Raw genomic sequence first — 25,003 nt, forward strand, 5'->3', positions numbered from 1 at the left:
TTGAAAAATCACAGTTGGTAGAATAAAACGCTGCTTTAGCTTCTGAAGCCAAGGAGCCCTGAATCTGCTCTCATTTCCAACTTCTCTTTGCCAAGGATGAAGACATGCGTTTAGAGATACATATATATATATATTTTTTTTTCCCTCAAATTTGCTACTCTGTGTACCAGGCAGGCAGGTCTGTTACGATCCACCCTTTCTGCACCATGATTTATTGATCAGAGGCTGAAGGCAAAAATATTGGTATTTTTCCTGATGGACAGAAAATCTGTTTTCTGCAGATGAGTATATTTTAAATACAACCTCAAAGATAAATTTCCCCTGAGATACACAGATATAAATATAAATATATATATATACACACACACACACATACACACACTCAGAATAAATTTAATTGTAAACTTTCTGAGAGTAGACTATTACACCAACCACTCCATAAAAACCTCAGGGTGCGCCCCACGTCATACTGTTTAGAAATACTTCCCCAGTATGCTCTGATTTGCAACAGAATTACTTGTCAGAGGTGGGAGGGAAGAAAGGCTGCAACTTTATATAATTTCATTTTAAATTGATGTTCTGCAAGGAACTGAAGTTAAGTTTATTTATTTAAAAAGAAATAAAGCACGACTGCTTTCTGGAAGCTGCATAAAAACATTAGGAGAGTTCTCTAACGCCTGTACGGACTTAAGTATTTGTTGTTGGACAGTAATAATTATTTCAGGCTGCATCGCAGCCCTATTAATTTTAAAATTACCAAATTATTGCTTATTAAGTATGTTTAAGAAACTGGAAAAAAACTAAAGAGACATATTTTATTTCCTTCCCCTCCATTGTGCTTAACTGAGCAACTGACAGCCCTTTAGCAGTTAATTTTCTTCAGTGCTGCTTGTGTGTGTGGGGGGAGAGTCCTGTGGCACCCTGGGTCTGAGAAGCACTCTCTTTAAATTAGGAAAATGGGCTTTTAGAGCTGTACCAGCTGGCAAGGGGACTTTGCAGGTGTGCAGCTGCAAAGCAACAGTGATGTATTCCCTGCAATTAGCTAGATTTCAAGTTGAAGGAATCCTATGAATATTATTAACTTCTGCAGTAATAAATAACTGGCACATTCACAAAACTTGCAGCATTTTCCCACTGGCTCAGTGGATTTGGGTCGGTCTTCCTAGCGCGAACTGTCCCAGCGCCTTGCTCCGAAGCGGCATCTGGCTCTCACCTGCGTATCCTGCCAAGTGAGGTCCTGGCAAAACTTAGCACGCCGTACCTTAACATGGAGCTACGTTACAGTAAGCCAAGTCTCCTCGAGGCACACACAGACCTGTCGAGGGCAGACAGTTTCCTCTGCCAAAGTGACTCTCCAGCAGGAAAGAAAATACTTTGGTCTTCTCCTGGTGCAAACTCGGGGAGCTGGGAAGTGGTGGGCACGGGGACCAAGGCTCAGAAAGCTGCTACCCTGCCAGCTCCAAGCTCTCATGCCCTGCTCTCTCCAGCCCTTCGCTCCACTTGTTTCTATTCTGCTTCTCCATCCCACCTTGTTCTCCACCGGGAGCACAGTCGGGGAAATGATCCCTAAGATGTGCCGCATGCTAACAGGCTGCCTACATGATTTTATGGGGATCTAAAGTCTGTCCTTCCACTCTCGAACTTCCAGCTCCAGAAAAATGATGCAAGGAGACAGGAAGGAAGTTCTCTCTTCACCATTTCCCAGCAGCTCTGAGCACACGAACTTACATCCCTGCTTCTCCACCAGTAAAGTCTCCTAGAAGCTCTTCCTGCTCCGGCCCCAGTAGTTCAGCTCCTCTTCAGTTCCTTTTAACTTCTTTTATACTGCAAAACCACATCTGGCCCATGACAGACCCGGTCCAGCAAAGCCTAGTGGCTACACTGATCTTAGTGAGACGAAGTGGGGGGTATGCATCACGGGGGCCTAAACGTTTGAAACAAAGTGAGCAAGAAGCTTCAAAGTTGTAGCAGAGAAGGTAGCTCACAGACTGCAGGAAAAGGGCAAAATTAAGCAATCATCGATTCCACCACCTCTCTTTTGACTCCCAGTAGTCCAATCTGCCTGTTATACCTCCCTCCCCCTACAGCATGGGATAAAATCCGTATTTTTGCTATTAGTTTAGAGAAGCAGCTTTCTCTGCAGAGCTCTGCGGCCACCCTGAAGATTAACCACCTCCAGGTGGCCTCAAAAGGTAGGGCTCTCTCTCCGCTTGTCTGCTGAAAATGAGCCGAGAGGTGATGCTAAGCAGGACCATGCATGTTCTACCCACGGCTACTGCTGGCAAGCGCTGCCCACACGCGCCCCATGCTGCTGCCTGCGCGCGCGCACGCCAGCTCGCACCCAGGGCCGTTTCTTAAACGCCATGCTGCTGGCTGAGGTGGTCTCTGGCACTCTTGCAAAGCAGGCTGCAAGAGATGGAGCATCTGCTGCGACACCTTACGCTGCACATTATTAAATAAACGCTTCCTGGAGTTAATGCCAGCGTTAGAAGCAAAAGGCCTGAGTCTTCTCTCATGTAACCGGGGTAAGGTGGACAAAGCGCCAGCAACGTTACAAGGGGCTCAGACTAGGTGCAGAGCGTCCAGGCTCCAGCCCAGAGCCTGTCAAAGCACAGTAATTATGAGCATAATGTCTAGTCACAGTACAAGAACAGCTCAAAAGGATTAAAAACAACCCTATAAGCACATGCTTACTTGTACAGGCCATTGTAGGTGGGTCTGATTCCCTCCTAAAATAGTGCTCTTCACACAGGCAAGATGTGGATGCTTCATCAAGCGTGTAGCTGTGAGGGGGACATTTGCTGCAGGATGGACTGTGGGGTGAAGCTTTGAAGAACCCAGGTCTGCATACTGTAAAAAGAAGAACCACAGGCTAAGCTCTCCCATCATAAAATTAAGTCTCGTCACATTTCCTTTTAAAAAACATATCTTCAGCTGGAAAGAAAACAGACAAACACTCGCGAGCTATTTGGTTTGAATATTTTACAACAGCTCTCCCACTAATAGACCGTGCATACTTAAATATCTGTACCAAAAGAGAATGTGATTCTGCAGACTATTTTTTCCTCTAGTGTCTGCCTTTGCCAGCTATTTGTTTTCCAGGTTGAACGCATTAGACCTAACAGATCTTATGTCTCTGCTTTAGAAAACATTATTGCACTGTTTTGGGTTTCTTTTCTTTTTTTTTTTTTCATTCAGTCTTTGAAAAACAGGTGAAATACAGCTCGTGTTTTTTGCTTATTATCTTCTGGACCCAGAAATCAATGTCTCCACAAATAAATAGTAATATAGGGGTTTAGAGGATCCCGAGATGGATGGCTTTAAGACTCCATGATAAGGCTACCTCCCTAGGGTTTTTTCCACAAAAACCTGTGTTGAATTTTGAAGCGCTCCATGTAAGACAGACTGCTCTGACTCAGGCACATCCGCCGTACAATACAGTCCTTCCAGCTCCAACGTGTACGTGCGACAGGGCGCAAAGACTCGGCACGAGAGCTAATTATGCTCCCACAAATATACTGTATTAGTTAAGGGTAGCTTGGGATATTTTTTCCCTTTTGATAATTTGAATTGCTCACTTGTTTCCGGTCTCCCGGAACAAGCACTTCCTCACCTTAGCAAAGCACTCTGCCCTTACCCGCCCGTGTGCGCACGCTCAGCCGTGAGCAGCAGCAGCCACAGCTTTGCACGTCGCCTGCACAACTTTAGGAAAGAGCCAGCTGGCCTTGCAACTCTGCTTGGATGTAGAATCACAAAGCCGCAGTTCTCGAGAGGGAAACCAGAGCACAGATCTGCTGTTCTTCTCAAAAAGCAGAGACACGTAAACATGCTCCCCTGTTCCAAAGTGCTGTTACCTTTTTTATCTTTCAAGCGGCTTGAAAATAATTGTGACCAACATGCCATCAGTGATGCTCAGGTGGAATACACCTGGAAACCACAGGACCTTTCCACCTCCATTCAGACCTCTAAGTCATAAGTAGTTTGCAAAGAAAACGAATTTGTAGCAAAAGCATTAATATTATCCCACCAGGAATGCCTTGGACAATCACAGCATGAAGGTCACGCGCTAAGATTTGGCCAGAGGATGCAATGGCAGAATTCATCTTCACCATGGACAACGTGTCCATTTTTACTGTGAATCCCCTTTCCCTCTGGAGGGCTAAGAGAAAGATCAAGCTCCACAGCTGGCTCTAGCTTTTACAGTACCAGGGAAACTTTCTTGATGTGTTCCCTTCTTCAGCAAAGACTGGAAACTTGCCTATCAGCTCATAAAAAACATGTTTTATTTGATACAGAAACTAATTTCATTTCAGCCATCTCCAACACGGGGGGAAAAATAATTCCTCTTAGAGCCAGCCAGCAGATCACTCTGCTGCCCAAGGAGAGCAATTCAAGACCACCTTGAAGCCTCTCCCAGGCCCTGCCTCCAGCTCTGCTTTGTTCCTTGGGAAGCGCACACAGCTCAATGCAACCCTGAAGCTGGTCCCCGAGGCACCGGCGGCTGCTGGGCTCCCGGTCGCTCCTTTGCTGTCTCACGAGCCCATCTGACAGGCCCACAGCTGCCCGGCCCTGCGCTTGCTGGCTGCAGCAGCGACCAAAACAGTTCCTTTGCCTCCTATAAGGCAGGAAGAGACTAACTAATAGGAATAGAGAATCTTAGGGGTTTTAGAGATCCAATTTCCCAAATTGCTCCGCACCCAACTATTGCTCTGTAGCTAGGCTGTGAACTTGGCAGGACACAGTCCAGCTCTTTTCTGCCCAAACATCAGGATCAGGGTACCAAGGTACAGTGATAATCCAAACTAGTGGTCGGGCGCCTACCTAAAAACCCCTGAGCTGAGACGACCACCTCTTCCTACCTTGGGATATTGAGGACCTTTAAAAATGCGGTCGTTCATATCTGCTGTAAATAGCAGCACTCGAGAGCACATCTGGGGCTAAATCTGTTCTAGAAGACTGTTCATGGACATGCCACAAGCTGCCCTTGTGGTTTAGGGCACATTCCTCACCTTGTGGCACAGAATCCTGTTCTTTTATTTGCTTCACAGCTACCTTAAAACACTGCCCTATCCATCACAAGGAATTCTCTAGAGAGTCTTCCAGGAAAGGAGACCACCAAACAGCTCCTCTCCAGCCTGTAATTTGTATTTCAAAGCTCAGTCAAACTCACTTGCACGTGCAGACAGTAGAGAAGGGGAAATGAAAGCACGAAAACGTGCAGCGCTGTAACAAGGGCAGCCAATGTCTAGTGTGTACTCGATGTAATTAGCCTTCAGAAAAGGACTTGAATTTATCTCATTATGTCCCATCAAGACAGACAGAAAATCGTTACGGCACAAGAGTTTACTATGCTTCTACTTGGTGCAAAGCAGCAAATGCAAAACAAGCCAGTCGTCTTTGATAGACTTTCAACAAGGTGCAGTCTGCTAATGATGGTACGATACATAGCTCTGCTTGAAGGGAATGCTTTGTTTTCACAAACAAGTACGATGCCAACAGATGTACGCGATGCCTACAACCCATAATGCTTCAATGAGGGAAGTGAAATGAAACTCAACTGAACCAATTTTTGTGTAATCTGAAAGCTTCCCAAGGTCAGGCAGGTTCCTTCTCATGGAAAATTTCAACATAAATCCCTGTAATAAACAGCCAGCAAAGTAGTGCACTGTCAAACCTAAAGTGAAAGATCTCTGGTTTAACCTTTTTGGTTAAAAAGAAAGAATAGTAGGACAGCAGATGGACTATGAGGAGGAAAAAAGAGAAAACAGGACAGCAAATTAAAATATATCTAAGAACTGCCACACCAAGTCAGATCAAAGGTGTCCTCAGACCAACATCTGGCAGCAGATGCTTCAGGAAGAAGGTCTGAAGGGGATCTGCACAGAGATCCTGCAGCACGGCCTGCCAGCTCTTGGCAGAGGTCTAGGGACCTCTCCTGATGGCAACCACTCTGTACGTTGCATTTTCAGCTCGGTCAAGACAATACACTCAGTGGCTCTTTGCAAGCACAACCTCCAGCCCAGCATAGGCCCTGAGGAAGAGGCCAAGATATTGGAGGGATGCCATGAGTAACCTTCTCAGCTGTGCTGCATGCTGCAGAGCTGGAATACCATGCTACAGAGAAGGCAGTGGTGCCCAGGACTTTGGACAGGCAGGCAGCACATGCGACACTCACCACCAGGTCTTCTGCTTGCTTCACGGACCTTAGGTTTTAGCAAAAGCACCACAGTATTCATGCTGTATTTTAGACATGAGGTTTGTCTAGAGGTTATCAACGAGACCAGCAAGGGACAGATTCAAAATAAACAAGATGTCACTGTTGCTTACTCAGCAAATAGCTAAGCTGAGGAACTCGCTGCTGCAGGGTGCAGTGGAAGCTAGAAGTTCACATGGGTTCAACACAGCTGCATGACTCCAGGGAAGAGGAACCCACTGACACCATCTCTCACCTGAGGGCTCGTTTGGAGGCTGGAGAGCACTGGCTGGTACACTCTGATTTTCTGCCTCTGGCTGCAGTAACTCAGATTTTTGGTAGAAAGGATTCAGAGAAGAACAGTGCCACAAACAGCCAGTGCCTTACGTCTACATACCTTCAGTTTTGATCGCTTATCTTACCGTTCCTCTTCTGTCAGTCAACCTTAAAATCTCTTCATAAAGTATACATGACTTCATTTAAAATTGCATGGGTATCTAGGGTTTAATTTCTAATAAAACCTTATTAGAAGCCTTCTTTATTTTTATCTCAGTATTTCTTATTCAACAACTCTTGAAAGTATACTTAGGACTATCATGATACAGTCATTCATTTAATGGTACTATCTCCCTTTTCAAGGGGGTAGGGAGGGGAGGAGAAGTCAGATGAGCCTAGGATTCCCCCTAATCTGCTGCAACACAGCGGAAAAGAAATGAAATAGAGGTTTAAGCTGTTAATGACACCAGCTTCTTTCATCCTAATATTAAAACTGATAACTCCTTAACTGATTAACAGGCACTGATGTGTGAAAATAGTCTTTAAATGAAATAGGTTGCTGGAGGGAAAAAAAAGTGTATTTTTAGATTCAGCAAACATGCCTCAAATAGCCTGCTAGTGTTGGGTACAGGTGGGCTGTGTTTCCGTTAGTAGCACACCCAGTACTAGCAAATCAATTGCACTCTTTTTATTTTCAGTAGCAACTGCAAAACGTTGTCGGCACAGAGCAGCAACGGCTCAGTGGCCTCTTGCTGCCTGAGCACTTTGGCGTGAGCCAGCGGAGATCAGCGAAACCAAGGCGGGTGGCGAGGGCCTCTTGCAACAGCGATGCTGTGAGCTGACCCCCTGGCCTAACCTCCTGTTGGAAACTGGCTTTCAAACTTGCAATTGGGTGCTCCAAAGAGTTGTGCTGCTAGAAACTGGATTTTTGAACACTGATTTTTGGTGAGGGGAAGGAGAAGGAATCACCGGGCCTTTTACAGTGAAGATGCCTCTGAAAACGGCATGCCCAACCTTCATGTACTATGTCAATACTAGAGGTGGAGAACACCAGAGAACCCGCAGCCAAAGCAAGCCATCCAACGGCCGAGACTACGCGACAGAGATTATTTTCTCCAAGCTTTAACATCAGGTTTGGCTGAAGGCTGTCCCCAGCACCCAGGGCCACTTTCCCCTCTCGCTGCGCTGCTCCCATCCGCCTGGACTGGCCCCAGCTAGCTGTGAAGCTGCAGGGCTGGAGAGCGAGGATCAGCCTCGGAGGTTCTTCATTTCCCAAAGAATCAGATGGATGCACGACAGGCAAAACCACTGCCTTGAACACAAGCACTCAGCTATTAGGACCAGAAGTTAATATGAGAGCAGGTTTAGGCTTTGTCTCTGGAGAGAGAAAGGTTAGGGAAGGCGGCCCTGCAAAGCCTGGAAACGTCAGGAGAGATGACAGCGGTCCAGCTCCCCTTGCAGCCCTGTAGTTCTGGGACAAGAAGCTCTAGTACTTGAATGCTGAGGACCAAAGGGACCTGCCACACATCCCAAAAAATAAAGCTCAAGTAGCAACTAAGCGGTCTCCCTTGCACAATACTAAATTTAGTCGCTACAGTGATCAGAAACCTCAAATAAGAAGTAGCATCACTAATCCATAGGTAAAGCTAATAAAAGAAGTGGGTCACCCCAGTGCTTTGCACCTCTAAGAAAGAGGCTCGGCTCACCTTGAAGGTTAAGCCGATTTGCATATCTCAAGTGGGAAACGCTCTTTGTTTTTAGAAAATACTGCTTCTTTTGATGCCTTTCTGTCCAACCCGCCTCCAACTGAGGCTGAATTACCGCCGTTCTGCCTTGAAATGAACTCGAGCTCTGAATATAAAAACAACCTTGAAAACCAGAATATAAATAAATTAGTACTTCCACTTCATCCCCCTTGAAACACCACTTTCCCCACGGCGCCACTCGCTGAACTGTCACGCGGCAATTTACGGTGTGAGCGGAGTTGCTGCAAAACTAAGATTTAACCGCTACTAATGACGCTAATGTGTTTCTCCTAAATGGTATAAAACTTTATCACAAGGCACCGCTCTGGAAAAGTCATCAAATTCCCAACGCAGCTGCATTTGCAAGCCATAAAAACACACAGAATGCAATACATGTGAAAACGCCCGCGATTACGTTAGGATGGTAACGTGCTAGATTTCTGCGCCTTCTGACCATGCTCCAAAGAAGATTTCAAAGCCATTGGTGAGGCCGAAACCTGAATGGAGTCTAAAACTCTCAGCAACACGGCGGAGGAGTGGGGAAGGAGATTCACCCCGGCAGACACGCCAGGGATCAACTTTGCAGAAGGAAAGCAAGCTGAGGGAAATTAATGTTCTCAGGAGAAAGGGAGGCATCTTCAAGGCGGCCGGTGCTGCAGGGCTAGCTTGGCTTTCCAAGGACTTGCTTCCCTGCCCTGATGCAGGCTCCTTTTCGCTGCTCTTACCTTCTGCTGGCCACCGTACTGCAATCCCAAGGCTTGCCAAAGAGCAACGAGAAATGCTGGCTGTCTTTCCTTAATGTGGCTGGCAGGGGGCTGCCTGCTTTGCTTTTGCAAACTTTCCTGTCTGAAAAAAACCCGGAGGAACCGGCACCTTACCAGAGAGCACTCAGTACTCAGTAGGGAATCTGAGTTACCGGTTGGGATGAAGTGTCACATCCCAGTGAAAATGATATTACTGTCACTAGCAGCTACCCGCTCCTGCAAGCTGTTTAGTGCATGCACAGTGACTTCTTTGCTCTGACAAGCAGTGCAAGGCAATTTTGATACGTTGTTTTTCAAACATTTCATACAGTGTTTTTCAAAGCCGCGCATTTGCTGGCGCAATATTGCAAAGAGGTTCAGTCTTCTGATTCAGTCTGCTGTACAGATCTGGAGCCTGGCCAGCAAGGAGAGACAGATTCTCTAATTATTCCGCGGTTTGGACAATTGCAACCAATTGTGGTTAAGAAATATGACATTTGGGAGGATTTATCGTGATGATTTATGTCACGTGTGTTTACTCTAGCAACGTTTCAAGGATTCAGCCTGAACGAACAGGCAGTACATATGCAGGCTTTCAGGGGAACTAAAATGCTCGAAATACTTCCTGCCGGATGACTGTATCTTGTATAACTTCATCTGTGCGGAGGAGATCTTTAGGTAGCAGAAAATCAGCATTTCCTCCGTTGACCTCCTTCGGCGTTTCAGTCCAACACAGGCAGCACAAGCCAACCTATGGTGATGCCAAAACCTAAACAAAAAGATCTATCCAAGATCTACCTCAAATGCGGAATGGTTTGCTTGTTTGGAGCTTCAGGAACCTCTGTCTCAGAGGGTTAATTTGCTAGGATTGGCTGTAGACAATCTATTTTAAAACTGTCCCTCCATAATTAGTGGACAAACGTGTCACTCCAAACACAGGTCAAATTCCATCAGAGGGCGCTACAGCTGGATCTCCTACAGTCCTTCCAACAAAAAACACGAAGGAATTGGTCTACAGTAGCCTAGACTGCATGTGCTAAAGGGGTATATGCACGTCAGAGTGACTCCTGGGAAGCGGTTTTTGCAAATCTAGGCTACGGAGGCTGCTAACCAGCTCTGCAGCAGCCAGGCATTGCTGTCAGCGGGGCTCGAGGCTGAGTCCCGCAGCAGGCAATGTTCCACACGCGTGCAACGTCAGCGTGCGACCATCAAGCAGTTTCTCCATTCCTTATTACCGCTGTCCCTCTGCGCCCCCGCACTGCATTAACACTCCTCCTAAAACTACTTGGGAAGAAGCAGCAACTCTGCTTCACAGAAGATGCCCACTTTCGTTCCAAGCATTCGTTCGAGGGAAGACTAGAAGGCGAGGAGAGAGGAGAAAGGGGGAGCAGCTACTGTTGGGGCACAAGCTCGGCGTGCTGCAAGGGCCGGGGCTCAGTCCCAGTGCACGTACACCTTGCAAGGAGAAACCACAACCTGCCCGCCTTGGGTCTCCCGCACGGCGTCCCATCCCTCAGGTCATCTTCCCCACCTTCTCTCAAAGCCTTCTCCAATGCCAGGATGATAGTCCACGACAGGCAGTGGGCAAGCGAGGAGGCTGGCTGTGTCCTCCTAACAGCCCCAAAATCTAGGGGCTGCCGGAGAACCCAAAGAACTAAACTTAAACTTTTGACACATGCTGGGCGCATGCCGGGATGAGTATCGGGGAGCATGCTGGCCCCAGTCTGCCAAGTGACCCCCGTCGCTGGACCCAGGCACGTCTCTTGGCCTCCTCAATCCCCAGAAGTGATTAAATACAGAGGTACTTCTGCGTTTTGGTGGTTTGTTCTCAGATGTGCTAGAGATCAGCCCAAACTTCGGAGATTCGGAATGCAGCCGAAGTACTTGCTGCATTTTTTTTTGTTTTTTCTATTTTACTTTAAAGTTGCATAAGTGGCAAAAACACAGGGTTCATTATTCTGCACAGAAATTCTCCTGTCATCCAGCCAAATTTAAAAATAAATAGTTGCAATTAAATGTGTTGCTACATTATTTATGTAGATGCATTCAATTTGCAAAAAGCTACTATAAAATACCCTCCTTCAACACAAGGAAAATTTATTGCTCTCATTGTACACTTTCTTCTCCCTGCTCACACGTATTTTGCTGCCTGCCTATTTTTTTTTTCTTTGCGTTACTTAACACATCATTTTCCAGGTGCCATTTCTGCTACCTCCATCTTGAAAGAACTGGAGATGCAATCCAGATCCAAACATTTCTTTCCTTATTGATAACTTGTGAAGCAGGTTCCTCACTGTTTGCTAGATAGATAATTGCAGTAATTCACTTGCAGTCGAGGGCTTCTTCTTCTATGTTTTGCTCTTGAAGCTCCCGGGTAAATGATATGCACCAAAGCTGCCCAAGGCTTCTGAGTGCATATTAATTCTGCCCGGAACTACAGGCACCCTGAAGAATCGCTAATTTAACAACAGACTGTGAAATTATTTTTTCTTTATTAATTGCAGTGCTGTTTGAAAGCGACTTCGCTGCCCTGAACGGCTTTTTGCGCGACGAACGGCGGACAGTCCGTTTCACCACGGAATAACTGAAAGCCTTCTCTCCAGCAGTCCATATATCCCTAAACTGAATATAAATATGTGAAATTAAGCATCAAAAAATAGGTTAACTTGCTGCAAATGTTCCTCCGTCAGCTTAGCCGGGGTGATACTAGGCAAACCTGACAGGGAAGCACAGTGATATATCTCGCCTGTGCCTTGACATTTTGATTCTGTTTGTTCGCGTGCATGTGCGGGGATCTGGCTTTTTCTCCAAGACCTCTGTAGCTGTCAGTCTGGGCAAACAGCATTTGACAAGATGTCCATTTAGCAGCATGAGAAAGCAGAGGAAAAAATAAAGAAATTAAAAAGAGAGTGAGCAAGCTGCACAGAGCAGGTATCTGGGAAAAGCTGCACTGCCGTGCAAAAATGGATGTTCTTCCCATATCGAGCAACTTGGAAAAAGAGCAGCTTGATATGCAGGCTCTGAGGCAGCGTGCGTGCTTTAATCAATAGCTCCTTCAAGAAAGGCGGCCAAGAATAACACAAAGAAAAGGTAGAGGGGAAAAAAGGACAAAAGGCCAGCACTGGAGAAGGCATCAAGATGTTAACTGCATGCTCACCCACGTGAAGGTCTTTGACAGGTGAAGAAAAAGGTCTCCCTTGCTCCTGAGAAAGTAGGTTAAAAGACAAAAAAATCCAAATGGGAAGTTTTGCCTTCCAAGATTGCCTTTTCGAGCCTGAAAAAAGCAGGAGAAGACAACGAAACGATCCCTTCCAAGTATAATGCAGAGCGATGCCCTGCTTGGAGACCTGAACTTGGAAGCCCTTCAGGTCACCTTGCCCACAGAAGACTGTCCCCTGGATCAGGAGCATCAGGGCCTACCTGGCGGGTAAGTCTGTGAATGAACTGCTGGGCCAAAAAAGGGCAGCCCCCTCCCTTCCCTTCTCTCTCTTTTTCTCCAGGAAGGTGAAAAGTATGTTATACTGAAGCCATAAAGCGCTTACGACTACTGCCCCAAAGCCAGCAATCTCCACTGATGCAGCTACGTTGCTGACCCCTCTATCACGGTTATTCATGATGCAAAGGAGCCTTGTGTTTTCTCTGCAGCTTAATAAAACCTGTGGGGAATCAGAGTAAGGCTTTCATTCGTTACAGCCAGCCTTTAATGTTCAAGTTTGGATTTCCTGGAGGGGAACTGAATAGTTGAGAATAATTAGTGATTTACATATAGAGTTGTCAACAAAGATATGCAGGATTAAGTTACAAAGATGAAGGGTTCCAACTTCTCAGTTAGTTCACGGTTTTATTTTTTTAAGAGGTCCAACGCATCTGTATTTTAATTCCCCTCACATTCTGCTGTCGCTAGTAAAGTGGCCTGAAGCGGACAGCAAGAAGAGAGCACTAAATCCAACGCTTAAATCACTGCTTCCTCCCTTTCTTGGCAGATTTAAAGAGCAACCTGGCACTAACGCTTCCAAATAATATACTGCTGGACCTGACACAGCAGAGAAACTCCGCTTCAATCACACAAAAGTCCGGGTGACCGTGCAATTACAATTAACCTCCTGCCCGCTGCGCCTAACGACAAACGATCGCGTGAATGATAGGCCCAGGAAAGGACTCTGGTATCAAGGAAACGATTTCTGATTCTTACATATTTAAAAAGCAATTTTCAGTTAGGGAAAAGCCAAGGGACACTAATTCTAGTTTGCATCCAAAAGAAATTAATAACCCTCGCTAACATCGTGTGCAGGCACGAGCACACGCTGTCAGCTTTTGAGCGGCTAGAGGTATGCAAGCTAAGCCTCCTGCTGCCAGAGCGCTGTGATCCAAAAGTACTAATATTCTACACAGCCATAAATCTCGGCCGAGAGAAGGGAACATGAATTTTGTATGTGTTGAATTAAAAAAAAAAAAAAAAAGCTCCTATTACCTCAAAAATAGGATGTAGTGAGGATGTAGCGGTAGTGTTTGGTGGCAAGTTTACAGGGCTCGTGGGGCTCCCCTTGCAAAGGCACTGACCGGGAAGTTCACTGTCCCAGCGGCTTTGGGCTTCTCCATCTCACATCCCTGATCTTCTCCCCGTGCCGCAAGCTCTCTTTACCGGGGAGCATCTCTCGCCTCTATGCGCACCGCGCCTTCAGGACGCGTGAGGAGTACGCAGAATTATTTCCTAGTTTGATCCCTTTCAGGAACAGGGAAACACAAAGACAGCCAAGCCTTGAGAGTAGCAAAGAGCACGTGTTTTCTTCACTGGATCTAGCTCTAACGGCGGAAGAGTTTATTGCCCCCAGCAGCTCATTCCTGCCTCCTCAGCCAGGAGTTCCTGTCCCCTCCAGTTTGCCGGCACAGCAACCCGAGCGATCTCTCCCTAACTTCAGCAAAGCAAACTTCTTAGTGTAAATAATTTGCCGAGGCTTTTCTACCAACGCACCCTACCCCGCACGCTAGCGGCAAAGCCGAACCTGCCTGTGGCTCGTGCTAACCTCTAGGCTCCTCCTGCAGAGGTTTTAGGATATGTATTTATCAAGTTTTTTATGGCAGCAAGTATGTTACAGTAGCTAGATAATCAGATTTAATGCAATTAGCACATAAGTGTGATAATGCAGGATATTATGTACAAGGGTTTCTACATAAATTTGTAACACCTGTTTCAGCCTGCCTTTACACAGTCTTCTCATAGAAAACAAATAAATATAAATATACTGTATTCAAGCAATTTAGTCTGCTGGCTGATTAGGGAAACATTGCTTCATGAATTCTAAGCCATGGCATTTCCACTAATCTTCCCATTTCAATAGCAGGAAAAGGAATGGCTTTCATATCTCCGCGCTTATCATTCTCAAGCTAAGTATATTACCTAACAGTCTCTGGATTTACCCAATAGCTCTTAAAAATCAAAATGTACTGCCATGGTCTATGAAACCTGTGTGTGGCTCACTCTGGAAGCAGTATGTCATTCAGAAAACGAATACATCCAGAAAGCACTTCTCATCTTTTTTAAAAAGTTGTCAAATACACAAATGAATAATCAACATTGCTATGTTAGTTCCCTTCAACGAGATGCTGCTTAACAGATTATAAACGATGAGGTTTTTGCCTTGGCAAAAGGCTAAGTATTAAACCTCTCCTATATCTTTGCAGGGATCAAATACGATCTGCTTGTTGTCACATAAACCCGCTTTTCTGCAAAGCCTCAAAATGCAAAGCTGCAACTTCCCTACGTGCCAGTTTGCCCCTGTGAGGTCTTACCTTGCAACCTTTGCAAGTGTTTCACCTTCTAAGCCCCAACCTCATAGACATTTTAAAACCTAAAATGAATAGTCATGAGCCTCTCTGCTGCGGTTTCTAAGTTACAGGCTTAATTTTATGTAAGTTTGGGAAGTACCCCAGCAGAGCACTGGTTATGAACCAAAATCCTACATCAGAAAAATACCTGTTAGTCCACAAAGCGGTTTCATGGCTGCGACTCAAAAGCAGAATGCCTACCCTCATCTCTTGTTTTTGTTCCTTCTTTTCCACAAAAGGCTTCATTACAAGAAAATTCTTAATTTATATAAAACAGAGTTTATCTTCTCTGTACCGACATCATTAGAATATCTCCAGATCAACATCAGGTGCTCACAGCAAGGAAAAGGAAAGGACTTCCAAACCCTCCTTAGAGAAGAAAAGTAGATTTTGGACTTCTGTCATGGCCTCTTTGCAGTGCTGAAGTGACCTTCTGTTTGCTGAAGGTCTTGCCTTTGATTGACCTGCTAGCTAGCTGAACAGTAAACTAGCAGCACTAGCTTTAAAACACTGTCCTGTAACAGCAGCGTTATAAAGCAACACAATGATAAATCACGGTTCTTTTGAGAGAAGACATCCTGTTCACAGGTACTGACTTACAAATGTTATGGACCATACCCGGTTTCTATGCCAAAATGGACATTGGTCTAACTAAAGAAAGCGTGGAAAAAAAAATCAGCACTGTAAAAATACACTGCAAATGTGCTTATGCTGAATTTTTATTTGGTTCAGGAGTGCATCTTCAGAGTGAACTTCTTCATTACCCCAGTTTGCTGTGCTTCAGCAAAAGGTGCAAAATGACTTTTAGGGGACGAGACTAAACTCGAAGATGTCCACTGGCAATGAATGCGTTTACCATGGCCCAGCCGCAAGGCGGGTTGAGAGCCCAGGCTGGAGCCAGCCCAAAGCAGGAACCCTACAGGACGTCTGGCGTGTCGCTGTTGCTGCTGCAGCTCACCTCCTTTGCCTTCTAGACCCGTTCCTACAGCACCACACCACCTGCTCATGCAGACTGAGCCTCCATCAGCAGTAGATTTAACGGGTCTTTGCAATTCCCCTTCCTGTCAGCTGCCATGCCTGAACACTTGTCAGTTGTCTCAGATAGCCAAACATGACTCTGATGCTCACTGCAGAACACACAAACACCTTACACTAACAAATCAACAACTTATCAAAGGCAAAACTGACAAGTTTGGGGTTTTTTTTTCCATAAATCCGTGGCTTATTGCTTCCCAGTCCAGTAATGCTACTTAGCTCTTTTACGATCCATGCACAAAGACCTTTAGATAGATCATTCCAGCTTAGTAACACCACAATTACAACTACTCAACAGGTTTAAGGGAACTATCCTAGGTTTATTTCTCCTAAGAGTAAGAAAAAGTTGCAAGGCATAAACATGCAGCCTGGGCTCAAACCCTCACCTACTTGCTTTTCTAGAGATTTCCTTGCTGGCCGATGTAAGGGGGAGAGTTCAGCCAGGATCCAAGCTCCTAATACTCAAGTCCCCAAGGCTCTGCCTTGAGGACAACTGTGCCTCTTCCCTTTCCCTTGGACGACGGTACAGCAGCTTGCCGCACCACGCTTACTAAGCTCTGGCAGCACCTCTTTCTTTTCTGCATAGAGTGAAATTCGTCCTTTGGGTCACATTTTGGAGGTTATCCCTTACGTGCTACAAAGCCTTCTCAATAAACCACAGCCCAAAGAGTGGGGCCAGGTTGCCATGAGACTCCTGAGACAGGCTAGCCCAGCCTGGGCTTCCCAAATCCTCCCTCTCCATGTATACCCCTAATCTCTTCTCCTGGGCAATCTGGAGCTGGACAGGAGCTACAGAGTTTTCTCAGCACTTTGGTGCCAAAGCAGCCTGGCTCCCCATTACCCTGGGGAAGCGCTTCACCCTCATGGACATGTGGGCACGCGGGTGCTGAGTGCTTTAGGCATGAAGGACAGGAGAAGGTGGGTTGCCAGAGGGTGACAAAACTGACCCTGTGCGTTTGGCAGCCCAGATGTGTGCTTACCTACCTGCCCAGAGAAGTCAGCGCCCTGCTACAGATGACCAAATACTAGCTATCTCAACCCGCTGTTGACCATGCACAAGGCATTTTCCTTCCAGCTTGCTCCAGCTAACTAATTTCTTCCCCTGCTCCTTTGGGGGAAAAAAAATGCTTTTCAAGCACAGATCACAGGGAAGGGCAGATTTTGGTACCACAAGAGAGCAGAATTGATGCTGCCCACACAACCTAGAGTTTGGAAATAATGTATTTATAGAAGTACATTAAGACCAATTTAGAAAAGGTTGATTAGATAAAGTAATGCTCATTCAGGCAAGCCTAAACAATTTTCTTATTTCATTGAATCAGCAATAATGTACTCCTACAAATGCAATAAATACATGGCCAATCGCCGCCTCCTTCGGTGCCTTTTCCCCTTGTTCCTTTTGGTAGGCAGCATTTGGCTTGTTTTGTTTCCAGAAAGGAAAAAAAAAAAAAAAACAGTAACTCGTTTATAAAACCTTCTCTTCCTGGTAATTTTATTTTGTCTCTGTAGCATAAGGCAATCTAGCAGAAGAAAACATTGTTTACTTGTTAATACTGAGCCAGGACTCTCAGAGAGAGTCAATGAGACCATAGAGGAAAACTCTTGTTTTCTTTGTGATTCTGCTGGAAGACCTGCGGTAATATGTCAGACACGGGTAGAGTCTTTTGGGGAAAATACAAACAGTTACTCTCTTTACATCCATATGTATGAGAAATTGTGCTGGTCTACCTGCACTGAAAGATTTCATACCAGCACTCCAGCCATTTATTTTCACTTCCTAACAACACTCGCCCTAAAAAAGAAAAAAAAATCATTGCAATATGTAATTCTGAAACCAAAGGTTTTTTTTAAAAAAAAAAAAGAAAAAAATCTTGACTGTTTGGGACTACTAGTGCATCACCTGATTGTTCGCAAGGTACGGTCTTGGGAGGCTTGTAGTCTAAAAAAAAAGGGGGGTATGTACCCACAGCCGTGAGCATTGCCATGCTCCCCAGACCCAGGAGGAGGACCAGGCCCATTGGCCAGGGAGCAACTGAGAAAACAAGGGGCCCCAGGAGAGCAAGCCAAGCAGCCTCTCCTTCTTAAGAGGAGAGGAACCTGGGAGAGGAACCCCACCGGTCACCTCCCTTCCCCGCTGACATTTGCTTAGGCAAACATTGCTGCTACACTTTCATAAAATGGAGATGCGGGGAGCTCTCTGCTGCTGGCCGCAGACCCGAGCAGAACGCCTTAAATTCCCACGTGTAAATTAAATTCTCCACGTTAAATCCCATCGACCACCACCACTGAGAGCTCAGAAGCACGTCCCTTCTGCAGAGAGACATTCTCATTCCTTGTTACAAATCCAAACTTAATAAAGCATATTGCCTAGGTAGGGTTTTTTTTCCCCCTCCCCCATAACTGAGCCAACATGTTGCTTTGGATCACTCTGGATGCAGCCACAGGATGCTTCTGAGCTGCTAGTAGAGCTAGTGCCCCTTCAGAGTTAAAAGGGAAATCTTTGGCCTCTAATGAAAGAAAGGTAACAACTAAATTCTTAGGCATCCTTCACGACAGCCAGTGCAGACATATTCCTTTGCTCTAACAGCAGGGCATAAGGTGAAAATTTTCAAAACCAGAACCGCATTTTCAGAAGTCCTGTGTGTCTTAACAGCCATGAAACACTTCAATGCATTTAAAAGCCCAATCCTTACCGACTTGGGAACCCCCGTCCAAATTACTTTCCGTTAATAAGACTGCCAGGCTAAACACTTAGTTGCTTTAGAAATCCCCACCCTTAAACAAGCAATGAGAGTTACAGAAGTGTCCATGCCCAGAAACTCCCAGCTACTTAAATAAGCCCTCCTAGAAAAATCAGCAGTCTCTGGAGTTATACCCTTGGCTTCAACGCGATGGAGGTTTTATTTTAAGCCTTTCATGTACATGCCTCCTTACAGGTTTAGGAACCTAACTTTAGTTTACTTCTCTGGGAATCTCCTAAAAATACAAAATGACCAACGAGGATTTAGTAATGAAACCAAAATCAGTGGGACCTGTGTAGCTACATGTCAATGCCCTCAGCTGAATGGGTATTTCTGAAGACTCAGCATGAGAGCAAGGGAGAGAATTTGCTGTGTTAAGATGTACACTGTAAGTTTGTTTGACCCATGGTTAACTCTGCTCCAAACTGACCCGAAAACAAACCAGCGTTAACGGCCTTTACGTGACAAGACGCCACCCAAAGTGGGGACGGCGTCTACCCAGCTCACCTAGAGCACACACACGGAGGCAGCTCAAAGACCTCACTCTCCCTGTCCCAGCTTTGGGGACCCAAGCAAGCATCTGTGCTTTATCCAGCCATGAAAACGAGGAGGCAGACAAGCAAAATCCTACCATCATCAGCAAGATGCAATCAGCAGAATTTTAGGTGGTCCTCCAATCCCAGCCCCAAGGATGCACCTGGATATATTTAACAGACGTCAACACTTAATATAAGTGTTAACACTTAACATTTTTGCCTGTTACCAAAGCTGTACTTTTGGAGGATTTCATAATACAGTAACAAAGCCACAATGCCTTGCAGCAGCCGTCGCAGATTAAATGTAATGTGATGCTCTGCCCATTACTGCGCAAGGGTGTTGGTGCACCTGCTCCACATTGCTTCAGGCAGACGATTGCCCTGTCCTAACCCCATCCGCAGCCAACATGGTAAGCAATTTATCACCATCATCCAACTTCATTCACTTTCCTTGCCAACTGACAGCCATCAAAATCTCTCGTTCCTGGCCCGTTACTAGGTGGCAAGGCAATCACAGCACCTAACAAGGTCTTAAAGGAGGAAAGAAACCTCCTAAATCTCATTACATGAAGGTCCCCCCTAGGATGAAGATTTGCGTGTGTGTGTATGACAAATGTCAAATGTATTCCCGACCCTCTTTATTATCTTTCAACCTTGCTTCTAGGTGAATTAAGCAGGAGAATCCTCTCGTACATTCGCTTAGAGAATTTGTGATCGCCAACAGTTGAATTTGCTTGGTGTTTTTAAAGTAAATCCACTTACCTAACTCTGATAGGCAAGCTTCCCAGGCCGGAGCAAGCCGTGCAGTGAATTACCCCTGGCAACCCTGGCATGTTGCTATGAGGATATTTCTCCCACAAGACAGAAGGCTACTTCACCTAGTACCATATCTGAGCCTGTCACTGCAAGCAAAGCTAAAACCTTTCCAAAACTTTCTGCTCTATTCACTACCTGGGAGCCGAATGAAAGGGGACAGTCAGGGGAAAGGAAACCACAAAATCGAAAAGAAGATCAGTATGGACAACTGTGGCAATCAAAATCCACACAGTGGTCAGTCTGATGCGGCTGGGACGCTGGGAACTCCTGGGAGCTAATGGCCACTGCCGCCGACTGCTGAGCAGAAATCGTGCCGCGTTCACTATGTCTTTGCCGCAAATGGCACCCGCAGGTCTGCGATCTAACCTGCAGGTCCTCCACGACCAGACCTGGAAGGTCTGCGCTTACTAACGGCTAAACGCACTAGGGAGAGACGGGAACGGAGGCAAACAGCAGAGAGCCAAGGCAACGCAAGAAGCCGAGGCCTCCGATTCGCCTCCTCCGTAAGGCAGGAGGGCTGCCTTACCCCCCGAGTCCCTGCAGCTCGGCTCCTGTGCTGAAAGCCGACATCCAGACTGTCTCTGCAGCAGGCACATGGCAAGCCGGGTCCTGCCACGTACGTCAGCCCCACTGCTCATCAGCGTGGAGCACCCCGGAGGACCTCTAAAGCCAAGCGTGTCTATGAGATAAACCATCTACCCTTCCAGAGCAAGCAAACACGCCTGTCTCGAGGCGTGCTGCTACGCATCCTGCGCATCTCCAAGTCTCAGGACTCCGATATTCCGCTTACTGTCGTAGCCCGGAGGCTCTTTCAATGCTGCTCGTCTCTGGGAAGACGTTAGCTACTGTCCCACTGAGCATGAATAAGGAATGAAACCAGCAGTCGTTCTCTGCCATGCGCTGGGAAATCTGCTTCCTCTCTAATACGCCAAATGTGCCTGTTGGATCTCTGGGAGACAAAGCAGAGCTGCTGAAGCATCTCCATATGAGATTACAAAATGTTTTAATTTTCTCTCTGCTTTGAGTTTTGGAACAAAGAAGCCGGGAGTCAGATGAGGTTTCAGCTATTTCTGTGTTTCCATATGCCCCGCAATGACCCTACGCAGCACGAGCACCACTTCCAGACTGGCAGCCTCATAACGCAGACTTGCATTAGCCCAGAAAGACTCAGCTAGTCCCACTGGAGAAGAAAAAGACCAGCAGCTCTATTATCTTATAATATTCATTTCACCTCTAGGATTGTTCCCTTTAATATCAAAACACCTCTGTGCATGTACGTGCATACAGGCAGGTACGCATGCATACATCAAAAACACATGCAACAAATCTCATTCCTTTCCCGTGATGATGTTAGTTGCCGTTCTTCCTGCATCGGGCTGCAGTGGCAGTAGGCTTGATTTCTTGCTTTTTGTCTGTGGGTTTGGTATGACACACTTTTAATAGAGAAGCACACAGAAAAAGGATCTTCTTAACACAGAATGGCTCCCAGAGTGGGCGAAAAGGCAGGTTTAAAAGGTCTCCAATAGACCTGTCACATTGCTAGACTTTTACAAGGAAATTACTTGAACCCATGTGTTTAGGTCACAAGGAGGAACTGCGGATGCTGGGGCAACTCGGACACTCTAGTCACTCATCATCCGGATGCCTTTCGAGCAAAACACCGAAACAGAACTGTAATTATGGTCGGTCAAAACTTTTCATCGGAAACTAGCTTTTCTAAAGAGTCTTTTTTTTATAAGAATTGCCAGATAATTAGGATATTTAAATAATTCCACTGGCTGTCCAAAACCCAGGTCCCTTCCCTCCCCAAAGGGTCATCTTAGTTAAATTATGACAAGAAAAATTTTAAATGTTTTTTTTCCCCCTAATTCAGAAACATCCATGGAAAATGCTTGGCAGTGACTCTATGTCACTCTATGACAATGTCCTTAGCAGTGAGCTTTGCCAATGATGCATGGACCTTACAAGCCTTCAAAACTTTCAGCTGCATTCTTTCCCGTACAGCACCACGGCTGCTCACTTTGGTCAATCCGCAGCAGCATCTTCTGGTCACAGCTTCCCTGGGAAGAGATCTGAAGGGACAACGGGGCAAAGCCAGACCATAAGCATAGCTTGCAATGCACTAAATTAGCCTTTAATAACAAACAGCATCATCGTTTTCCAATTGACTCTGGCAGGACTGGAGAAACCCCAGCAAAGGGACCCAAGCAAATTGAACGAATAGTCAGCCCTGTCCGAGCCTTCCAAAGGCTAATGATCAAATTCCCCCTCTCCGCTAGCCAACAGGATCTAAATTGTGTTCAGCAGATTCTGCTTTTTCAGTCCGGGGAAGCTCCCTGCGAGATGGGCTGGTTGCCACGTACCCGGTAAAGGTACCTAAACCGGCACTGCCGCTGCAGACCCCTGCTGCACCACGATAATTTGTTATCCAAGTGCACATACTTAGATCTTTATCTCCTTGCCCAGCTATGAAACATCATTCAAGTGTCATATCTTGAATGCGTATTGGATAGCTTCACAAATTTACATGCACATACCTAAGCACATATCCATCCTTAACCCAAGAAAGGTGCCTTTTCCTTTTGTAAATTCCTTGCCAGGGATGTGCCACTCATTTGGAAAACCCACAGGAAAGAAAGAGTGTGCAATGTTCTTGGTAATGGAGAGAGAGGATTTTCAGGGACTCAGTTCGAAATGGAGGATAAACTCCTCCCTGAACAAATAAAAACAAGGTACACATTGTTGAAATACCCAAAATTCAGCTTTCATCTTGTTTTTTTTTAATAAAAGCAACAAAGCATGTTGCTAGCACAGATCACTTCTAAGAGGAGCCAGTTCTTATCATCAATGGACTTCTTAATTAATGTTCACCCTGTCTTTTTGTGCTGCTGAATTGAATTTGAGTGCATATGGCTTAATAGACGCACCAGATGCTGCTTCCCTAGGTGGTTTAGGAGCTAATGCTTCATCACTGAAGTTTTTTTTAAAAAAAGCAGGCTCATTATTTAGTGGATTAACCAGCTGTTCGGAAGAGGAGACAACCTGGAGGAACTACCTCGCCTGGCTGGAAACTGAAGTCCCGAGACCTAGACGGGGCTGTGCTTAACAAAAAAACCCGAAGCCCCAGGCACCAGGGCAAGGTAACCTGTGCTGCATGTCACCCAGGGTGACGCAGGCACTGAACCGGGTACCTCCACGTCGGCATCTCTGCCCACCAGGCTTGTGCAGAGAACGCCAGGTGTTTTGGCCCGGACAGCATGTGGTGCCACGCAGGGCGAGAGCAGGACGCAGGCAGCCCCGGCTCCTTCCTCTTCTCAAAGCCTCTATCAGGAAGATGATGTCTCACAGGAACAGCATCATCTCTCTCTGCCCTTCCTTGGTCCAGGCAAGGACTGAACCAGAAGCTCTGCGCCTTCCTCGATGCTGCCTGGCAAGGCCTCGCTCGGCTCCACACGCTTGCTCCCCATTTTGCTCTCCTCTACGCTTCTGAGGGCACCCAGAGATATAAAAACATGGGTTAATGTCCATGAGCCTTTAGCAGCTGCCAAGGATCCCCATGGGGCTGGCCAGCAGGCACCCTCGGATGTACGGACTCGCCGATGGGCTCGTTTGACAGACGACTCCTCCAAGGCAGCTGCCGTCCCCCAGCCGTCCCCCAGCGCAGATCAGCCCGCGGCTGCGAAGTCCTGGACCCGCTCCTCCAACACCTTGCTGCTACGGCTCCAGGCGCCACTGTCCCCGTTCCCCCAGGGGACGGACCCGGGCTCGCATCCCCGGGAGGAGCGCGTGGGTCCGAAAGGGAAAAGCAGAGCTGTGCTTGCAAGCGAGCATGCCGCATCTTTAACATGCTGGAATTTATTCCTCCGTCTCTTTTAGGTCTGCGTGGCGCACAAGCGGTAGCATCCAACTGAGCCACCGCTCCCCTTCCGTGCAGGTTTTCTTCCCACCTCCACCCTTCTCAAGGAAGCAAAAAAAAAAAGGCAAAAAAAAAAAAAAAAAGCCTTTCTAATGAAGCTGTTCAGCTTTATGTTTGAACAGCAAAAGCAGGAACTGACCCCGTCGGTGTCTGAGAGTTACAGGGGCCGAGAGCGTTTTCTTGCTGAGCATCAATTCCAGCTCTTTGAACCAATTGCCACAGATTCCAGGAGCTTGCCCACACTACAATTTTCACACTTAGCAACTGTAAAATTGTTAAAGCGATATCTTTCCAGCCGGTTGCTCTGTTATTAGTGCTTAGTTTGGCATGCCACCTTAGTTACGGGCTTTAAATGCCACTTTCAGCACTTCCCAGGGTAACCTTGGCCATGAAATTGGAAAATCAGATCATTTTCTGGTCTGTTTTCTTCTTTTTCTCTGGAAGAGATTAGATTTTGCTACGCTTGACTGACAAACCTCATTTGGGATTCCGGAGGAGGCCGAAGCCCTGACCTCCTTACGATGTGGGAGGCAAGACGTCTCAAGCTACGAGGAGGAAGGAAGAGCTGATTTCAACACATCACGTAGCAGGCCATTAGTAATTAATTTGCACCAAACGACACACATACACACACACGCAAAATGTTTAGAGAGCGCATCCCTGTCAAGTCAGGGTATTTAGCTTTATTTCTCCAAAACGACATTAAAACCTAAACGCCTTTCTTCTTCCTCTGCACTGTTATCTATTTCCGTTGTATTTATCTCTGGAAAACAGAACTGCTGGAGCTGGATTTTACATTTTAACTAAGTCTGATTTTAAAGCAGTCAAACAGTGTTGGCAAGAATATTTTTTTTTATACGCGTTTAAGTGATTATTTGACCTTTACGTCGCTATAATCTCGCTACAGCTCATTATGTTCCAAGCATGTTACCAGGGCCGTACACAGCGTTACTTGAAAAGGTTTCCAAAACTGCACCTCAACCATAACGAACCACAGACAAATGTCAAAACATTTAATTTCTAGTATTTAGTCACACCCCTGATGAAAGTTAACACTACGTTAAATAACACTACGGCGCATCATTCAAAATCATGGGGAAAAACCTCAGCTACTTTGTCAAGTAATACACATTAAACTGCACGAAGCCAAGGTTTGGTCCGTGGAGCTGTGTTAGC

General features: G+C 46.2%; 1 protein-coding gene across 7 annotated transcripts in view; it reads right to left on the reverse strand.

The window, feature by feature from the left end:
* Window positions 1-25,003, reverse strand: part of EPHA5 (EPH receptor A5) — a 165,982-nt gene that overhangs the window by 69,388 nt on the left and 71,591 nt on the right. For all 7 annotated transcript variants that reach the window (XM_062574426.1, XM_062574423.1, XM_062574425.1 and 4 more), the window contains exon 4: window positions 2,695-2,850. In XM_062574426.1, coding sequence (XP_062430410.1) covers window positions 2,695-2,850 — 156 coding nt within the window. The remainder of the gene's footprint in view (window positions 1-2,694; window positions 2,851-25,003) is intronic.

Source organism: Rhea pennata, chromosome 4 (genome assembly GCF_028389875.1).
Source record: "Rhea pennata isolate bPtePen1 chromosome 4, bPtePen1.pri, whole genome shotgun sequence".
NCBI lineage: Eukaryota > Metazoa > Chordata > Aves > Rheiformes > Rheidae > Rhea > Rhea pennata.